The sequence below is a fragment of the Anneissia japonica genome, unplaced genomic scaffold (assembly GCF_011630105.1).
Source record: "Anneissia japonica isolate Jap-2015-1 unplaced genomic scaffold, ASM1163010v1 scaffold2652_len1590060_cov184, whole genome shotgun sequence".
Taxonomy (NCBI): Eukaryota; Metazoa; Echinodermata; class Crinoidea; order Comatulida; family Comatulidae; genus Anneissia; species Anneissia japonica.
The window spans coordinates 401,283-410,086 of record NW_022699919.1 but is presented as its reverse complement, the minus strand read 5'-3'; the positions used below and the strand labels follow the sequence as shown (position 1 = coordinate 410,086).

Sequence of the window (8,804 nt, the reverse complement as noted above, 5' to 3'; positions counted from 1 at the left end):
AATGCCAATAAAATGCCAAACAACGAACTTAATCTCATTCATATGCAATGCCTTCACAAAGAGACACATACACGCAAGATGCTCTACAAACACTAATTATGAAGCTTACAGCTGTATATATATATAATTATATATATATAATTATATATATATATAATCTATATAAATCATTTTATCTATATAAATTATTTGGATTATTTATAGAGGCGTGCCTCTAAAGTTTAGTTTTGTCCTTCTTGTTCACTCTTTGTTCACGCGTTTATTTTCATCTCACCTAGCCTATTGTTTCTAGTCATGCTCGCCTGATACTTTCTGGCTTAAGGTCTGTTTATACTTCAACGATAACGATAAGATGCTGTTTGCCTGATGTTTTGTAGGTAAGGTTGTGGATTTTATTAACTGAAAGTAAATGATTATTATTTTATGTTGACTTATATGTTAACAATACAGTATAATTATGTCTGTCTCTTATACACATCTATAGTAAATACTGGCCATGCAGGATAGATCGATGTTTCATTCGGTGATCCATTTGGATCGCTGAAATGCAAAACAAAATATTATTATATATTAAACAAGGGCAGTAAAAATTATGTTATACAAATCTATTATTATCTGTGAAGTTGGATAGCTCAGTGGGTAAGATGCTCTTGCCTTCTGATCCCAAGGTCCTGGGTTCAATTCCTGTCACAGCAGGACTTTTTCTCGCGACCAAAAACAACTCCACTCCCTAAGCCTCACAAAGAGACTTGGTTTATAAAGGCCAACTCAGACAGCGTCGGCCGACGCAGCCCGACGCGATTTATCGTCGGGAACAGTCTTAAGCCGTCGTGAGAAATATTGAACACGTTTAATATTCTACTAAGCGACTGCCCCCGACGCACACCATCGCGTCTGCGTTCAACTCACACAGACCCGACGCGACAACAAATCGCGTCGGGCTGCGTCGGCCGACGCTGTCTGAGTTGGCCTTAAAGCATCATTCTCATCCTGTAAGTGGCGAGTGTACTTGCTGTTGGATGTGAAGAAAAAAAAAATCTGTTATGTGATAGCCTGAATAAATACCGTACCCATATTTGGCAAAGTTCGTCCAGTAACGCATAAACTGCACTGACATTTCTAACTCATCATTTGTCTGTTTGTATCGTCTGCGTAGTGCCGGGTTATAACCCCATCCGAACGTGTATTGGACTTCCTCAACATGGGTTGCTCCGAGCCACTTCGGTCCTATTTTTTTGTTGAGTGTGTACACAGACATTGATGGAATATGTGTCATCTCGTACTGGTACACGCGATTGCCTCGCGTAGCATGCGCCCTTGCAACGTCTATTGACGGACATGCGAAGTCTTGGTCAGTTGTCAGCTGGATAAACTCATCTAAGTGACTTGTTAGATTGTTATCTACCGTTGTCCAGTCTAAATATTGATGTTCAATTGCATCCAGTACATACGGGTTACTGTAACTATAAATGTACTTTGGAAAAGTAGATCGAAACTCATCAAGTGACATTACCGGAGGTTCTTCTGAACGGACATAGTTCTTGTATTCCGTGAGAGCATAGAGTGCGCCTTCGTCGTGGTTATTACCTATAAGGATGTCTGTTGCCTGGTATTCCATTTTAGCAACTAAAGTTGCTGGTGCATCTGACAGGAAATAATTATCCACTACTGGTAGAAATGGAATCATATTCGTAACTTGTGAGGCAAACTGAAAAAAGGGAACGTAAAAATGACTTATAGATCTTGCCAATATTAAGACTTTTGTCAGTTTGCATTCAATAGTTTAGTGGACACACTGATTTTAATGTTAACATTTACCTGAGCTGCTGTAATTGCCGCCATGGGTTTGCTACGAAGACACGCTACAAATTCAGCGGAGTCCTCTTGTGTGCAGTTGACGGCTCTACCGACATATCTTCCATCAGAAATAGCCTTCTCTTTATCCAATGCAACAGCCCAACCGGAGAGCGCTGAACCACTCTAGTGAAACCAGCAAAACGTATATAATGTCTTCTGGGATTTTAATATAAATGTGCTCTGTAATTTAGTGGTAGAGGTTCGACAAGCAGTCTCAATTATAACTGTCAACGGTTAGGTCGGGTTTTGCATCCCATGTTGTCAATTCTTTTGTTTATTTTATGCAAGACACTTTACGTTTGTCTGACCCAATGAGTTCATAGGTAATTAGGGGAGGGAGTGGTTGTTTAATGTTGTATAAATTAGAATTAGGCTTATATTGAAACTATAAATTATTATGAAATCTAACCAAGGTGTTTGCAAATATTCTATGGTTGTTGCAGTTTTTAATGACCAGAACGTGAAGCAATGTGAGTCTTTCGATGGCAATACAAGCGCCCAAAATTATTGTCATTATCTTTATCATCGGTAACGTTACCATCGTCAGCATTATTATTGTTATCGCCATCTACACCATCAATATAATTATTATTATATATAGGCCTAAATTGCACACGATAAGAAGAAGATACAAGTAAACTTATAACTTCATATTTGCAGATAAAGCAAAATAACTCACTTTTTGAGATTTCGCGACATCACTGGAAGGATTGTGCGTCAGAGTGAGGCCAGTAGGAAAACCATATATCAAGGGAGTTTCGGAACAGATCCGAGTAATGAAAAGTTACGATGTAGCAGTGTTTCTCCGCGTCGACTTACATATTTAATAAATTTCTTGTACGCCTAAAGGACCCGAGAAGTAAAGAGAGAGTGGTCGGTTCGGTTTACCAGACCAAGTGCCAAAACTGTAAAAGCCTCTTATGCTGGGGAAACGGAACCTGCGTTTAAACAAGATTTAGATCATCGAAGAAAGAGCTCTACTAGTTCGTCGGACGTTTTAGAACATGTGTCATTTTGAACAAGACTACAAAGACAGTCGAAAGCTCAAAACTGAAGTTATCTTACTTTTCTTATTATTATTATTATTATTATTATTATAATTATTATTATTATTATTATTATTATTATTATTATTATTATTATTATTATTATTATTATTATATTATTATTATTATTGTTATTATTATTATCAATTATTATTATTACTATTATTACTATTATTATTATCATAAACATACTTGCATAAGACCCCGCTGAAATAAGCCACGACTTAAAGGAGATAGGATGTGCAAATGCACACTTGCTGCTCCTGCACTTTCACCGAATATTGTAATAGAATTTGGGTCACCATTGAACGCTGTAAAATAAGAAATTTAGTTTAGCGTCTTCTTAACAGCTGGTAAACTGTTTGTACTTGCAATGTTATCTCAGATCCATTGCAATACGGGTAATTGAGCACTTGAAAAATTATCTTACCTGCAATGTTATCACGGATCCAGTGCAATGCTAGTACCTGATCAAGCACCCCATAATTTCCAGGTGCTTCGTCATCACCTTGATTGGATTAGAAATAACGAAGTCATTATCTTTTGTGAACCAACCACATAAAGCTGAAGCATATTTTATCGTAAGCAATAATAATAATATTTTTAAAATTTAATAATATAAATATAATAATAGTATAATAATAATAGTAATGCATTATTATGTAAATAGCAGCAGCAGGAGCAGCAGCTTATTTTCTTTATCTATGGTAATACCCAGTAATAGCAGCACCAGCAATAAAAGCAGCACCAGCAGTAGTAATATCAGCAGCACCAGAAGGAAATAGCAGCACCAGTCAGAAAAACAGCACCAGGCAGCAGTATTAAAAGCACCAGAAGGTAATAGCAGCACCAGTCAGTAAAAGCAGCAGCAGTAATGACAGCACCAGAAGGTAATAGCAGCGCCAGTAATAGCAGCACAAGCAGCAGTGTAATAACATCATTAGAATGCAAAAGCGGCACCAGTAATAGAAGCACCAGCAGCAGTAACAGCAGCAGCCGTAGTAATGACAGCAGCAGTAATGGCAGCACCAGAAGGAAATAGCAGCACCAGTCAGAAAAAACAGCACCAGGCAGCAGTAGTAAAAGCACCAGAAGGTAATAGCAGCACCAGTCAGTAAAAGCAGCAGCAGTAATGGCAGCACCAGAAGGTAATAGCAGCGCCAGTAATAGCAGCACAAGCAGCAGTAACAGAAGCAGCAGTGTAATAACATCATTAGAATGCAAAAGCGGCACCAGTAATAGAAGCACCAGTAGCAGTAACAGCAGCAGCCGTAGTAATGACAGCAGCAGTAATGGCAGCACCAGAAGGTAATAGCAGCACCAGTAATAGCAGCACAAGCAGAAGTAACAGCAGCAGCAGCAGCAGTAATGACAGCAACAGATGGTATAGCAGCACTGTTAATATCTGCACCAGCAGCGGCAGTAATGACAGCACCAGAAGGTAATAGCAGCGCCAGTAATAGCAGCACAAGCAGCAGTAACAGAAGCAGCAGTCTATTTGGTTACCAATATTTATATGCTTTTTTATGGGAAAAGTGTACATTGGTCAGCAGTTATTGTTAATCTGGGTATAAATCTGAGCTGAGTTCAATTGTTCATTTCTTTAGCTGTCTCTTATACACATCTAGATGTGTATGAAGATGATGATGATGCGGATGCTGTCTCTTATACACATCTAGATGATTCTCAAAGAAAAGTAAATACAGTGTTCGAATAAAGGACATATTAGTACATCGTGTGGCATCTCTCAACGTATTGTAATATTTTGATCCAATAATAATAAAAATATTATTATTATTGGACCAAAATAATTACAATTTATGTCTACATTAATTAATTTCGATGAATACAGGTTCTATAATATGACAGATAATAATACTAGTATGCAAAATTATTTGTTATGTTACCAGTAGTTAGGAAACCGTAGATTCCTAAACGATAATTTACAGTAACGATTATGACGTCACCGACAGCAACCAGTGGTGTTGGATCATATTCTGGTTCAGATCCGCCTCCAAAGAGAAAAGCGCCACCATAGAACCAAACCATCACTGCTGTTCCTGGCTGCAAAACGAGATGTTGGATTCACGTGTTTAAAGTTATTGTTATCGATAGAGTTGTTTATGTTTTTTATACTGTATTGGCATTAGGAGTGCATGAATATAATGAGGGACTAGAAAATTATTACCTCCATAAGGGAGGTTAGGTAGGCCTATCCATGGCTGTTTGTCTGTCTGAAAAACCAATGAATGCATAATCTTAAAATTAAGTGGAGTAGTGCATATCATCTAAGGGAAAGGTGATGACATTTTGGAGCGAAAAGTCAAAGGACAAGGTTAATGTCCAAAACATTTTTTTAAAGCACACTCTTTGAGCATCAATGAAAATAATGGAATAGCCCGTCTCACCCATAAATGCCCTACGTGTATTTTTCGGTGTCTAAACACAAAACGGAGTATGTGTACTCTATGGAGTGACTGCATTCTTGTTAAAAGTTATTTATATTATTTATACACGGAATGAATTTTAAAACGAAAAACGCTAAAGTATAAACGATTCAATCAACCAACTCGGCTAGCAAAAATGCCAGTGTTTTAATTTCAATCTTTAATTTATTTCAAACAACTTGATAGTGGAGTACGTCAATGACCAATTGTAAATAAACTAATTATAAAGTAATTCCCTTTTCATTCAGTTTGAACATTCAAAGACATTTTAAAGCAAATTTAATAAAATTCAAGTTAAAAAATAAGTCATCAATCAATCTTCAAATATTTAATTGTATAAAAACTTTAATGGAGTTATTGATGAAGAGGCCTAAAACCTATACAAAAACTTGTAAAGTATACCACACCAAACACGACAATAACTGTGCTTCTTTTGCTAATGAATTGCTTATGTCAGATAATGTGCCTCCAAAAGAAGTCATCTTTAAACAAATAATTGTTTTCTTTTAAAGAGATTGAATATGATTTTATAATATAGTGATGATGATGGTGATAATGATAATGTTGATGAGACGATAAGGAAGATGATGATGATGCGGATGATGATGACGAAGTTTGTGGCGAGTCGAGTGGAGCCGCTCCTCGCCGTCTGGTTGGTAGAACCAGGTCTTCTCGGATAAGGACTTAAAATGGAGGTCGAGTGAACACACGTGTCAAAGAAGAAAGAACCCGTTACATCTTTCGGAGGAGTAGGGGGTTCCCCTGATTCAATGGTGGCGCCAGAGGGGGCCTGGGGGGGGGGCTAATCCTCCTCCGTCGGGGAAGCATAGCCCCCCACCCCGTCGAGGAAGACGATAAATTTTGTCGGGGAATAAACAAATTAAAAAAAATATTTACATGTAATATTTTAGCCACCATATCGTTTGTGTTAACTTTTCATCACAACAACAACAACAACAACAACAATAATAATAATAATAATAATAATTCAATGAGACTAATTAAAAATAATTAATGCGTTCTGTTATGACAAATGCTCATTTAGATATCCTCATGATGGTTTGAATACATCGTGATAGGTGAAGCAACCTCGAACATGACAACGTGGTTGACAGATTTCATGGAAAATTTCCAAAATATAGAATTTCACTTTCAAGAATGAGGATTTGGAAATAAATTAGATGGTTACATTGCATACGCTTTGTTTCTTGCTTTGTTCAAAATGTTTTGGCTTTTGAAGATGATTTAAACATTAAAAAGCATAGCCTACATGAAGTGATATTATAGTAACTCGATGCCTATCAAATAAGTAATAAAAATTCGCCATAATTCATCAAGCATCCATGGCTTCCAGGGGTGGGGGGCGAAGCCCCTGGACCCCCACCGGGGCCCTAGGCGGCCACTTGGCCCCTAGCCAAGTGAGACTCGATTCGCTCCACTAGCCCCCCCCCCCCGTCGGGGCCTTTAGCCCCTCCGTCGGGCAGGTCCTGGCGCCAAAACCTTTTCTGAATTCTTTCACAAAAATAATTAAATTCCATATACTGTACTCCTTCCCATTTAAAGTTTGTCTGGCAGGTCCTGGCGCCAAAACCTTTTCTGAATTCTTTCACAATAATAATTTAATTCCATATACTGTATTCCTTCCCATTTAAAGTTTGTCTGGTTTTTTGCATATGTTTCATAGTTTTTGCGGGAGCAACACTGAAAATATTTTGTATCTTATGTGGATTGTGTGTTTAGATTCTAACTTGCTATAAATTAAACATTGTTATGGGCTTGAATTTTAACTGAAAGTGTGCAAATAATCGGACGTACCTCTGCCTTGTATACTCATTTCTAATGTTTTTCTGTTTAAAGTAAAGGAGGTTATACTGTACCTACTGCTATTGTGTTTAACGTTAAATTAAAATAAGGTACTTCCACAGATTTAGAATATTTACAAGAGAAAAAAATGATTTTTAAAAATGAAATGAGAATGTTATAAATAAGGAATGACTAATGGTTTACTGTACTTTTCCTTTTGCCTTGAATGTCTTTGTCATGTTTTTTGAAGATGGATAAAAAAAAGGTCCTGGCGCCACCACTGCCCTGATTTTATGGTTCATTTAGGCCCCTGCCGCGATGTGAGCATGTACTGTAAGCGCTCAAACGGTTTCATCTTGTTTCTGTATTTGCGCTGCGAGTTATAGGTTATTCTACCTTTAAACCTTTATGATGATGATGATGATGATGATGATGATGATGATGATGATGATGATGATGATGATGATGATGATGATGATGATGATGATGATGATGATGATGATGATGATGATGATGATGATGGCGAAGATAGTGATGATGATTATGATGATGATGATGATGGTAAGAATAAAGCACTGGATAATCTAGGATGAGATGAATTATAATTTGAAGGTTATTGATTGAAATAAACTCTTACCATCGCAGACTGAGGGACAAATATATTCAAGTATAAGCAATCTTCTGAAGTTTCAGACGACACAATATTAGGGTTCGTTTGTTCGCAAACATTTCTGTAGTAAGTGGCGTTCCAAACCTCTGGACTCCACGGTTTTCTTTCAATAGGACGCTTGAAACGAAGACCTCCCATAGGGGGCTCAGCAAATGGTATCCCACGGTACACGTCTAAATTAACACTTTTGTTGATATATGTAATATCCTCGAAAAATATGCTAGTCCCAATGACGTTACCCAATGTTGTTGTAATAATTTTCGATGTCACTGAAGACAGAAAGCTGGTAAGAATTACGAACATCCTCCATTGGCTCTTCATCTTAGTTATTAACTTTCACTCTCTTCATTAGTATAAAATGTATCTCTGATTTCAGAGTGAACTTAACTGCAGACTAAAGTGCATCAGTTTCTATGTCGAATGTTATCAAAATAAGGTCATCTACATTTTCAGATAGTCATCTGACGATCCTGTACTCAACAATGTTAACAATGTGTTTAGATCCTAAACATTTTCACTAAAAAAATTACCTCAATCCAAAAACGTACTTGCATGACCCTATAATTGAATCTAGTATCATTATCACTAAGTTGCCAAGAAATACCAGCGGAACATTACTGCCAATATCACTGGAAATGCTAATGTTCAATGACAGCGTAAGTTGTCTGGTGGCGGTACTGAAAAGTCACATGAAAATGAACAGGGATTATCATAGGACCTTGGTTCTTCATTAATTTGTTTGAAGGAATAGATTATTTTTATAATTATACTTACGGGCCAAAGATAATCTGCGAGTCAATGAGTCAAGTCGTTATACGTATGAACGTGTGGTGAGATTATTTCAATGGGCGACGTTTTCTGACCACATAGTTACTGTCTCTTATACACATCTTTTTGCTAATGAACCATAAAATCAGGGGAACCCCCTAATCCGCCGAAAGATGTAACAGGTTCTTTCTTCTTTGACACGTGTGTTCACTC

The 8,804-nt window shown here is 37.2% G+C and overlaps 1 protein-coding gene across 1 annotated transcript in view; it reads right to left on the bottom strand.

Moving 5' to 3' along the window:
• Positions 1 to 455: 455 nt before the first annotated feature.
• LOC117103167 (acetylcholinesterase-like) overlaps positions 456 to 8,804 on the bottom strand; it is a 12,979-nt gene continuing 4,630 nt past the window's right edge. Inside the window, exons 4-11 of the mRNA XM_033243672.1 lie at positions 8,428 to 8,500; positions 7,791 to 8,156; positions 4,811 to 4,967; positions 3,334 to 3,411; positions 3,096 to 3,214; positions 1,819 to 1,980; positions 1,071 to 1,708; positions 456 to 540 (exon numbers count right to left, since the gene is read on the bottom strand). Of these exons, the coding sequence (XP_033099563.1) occupies positions 456 to 540; positions 1,071 to 1,708; positions 1,819 to 1,980; positions 3,096 to 3,214; positions 3,334 to 3,411; positions 4,811 to 4,967; positions 7,791 to 8,156; positions 8,428 to 8,500 (1,678 nt within the window). The remainder of the gene's footprint in view (positions 541 to 1,070; positions 1,709 to 1,818; positions 1,981 to 3,095; positions 3,215 to 3,333; positions 3,412 to 4,810; positions 4,968 to 7,790; positions 8,157 to 8,427; positions 8,501 to 8,804) is intronic.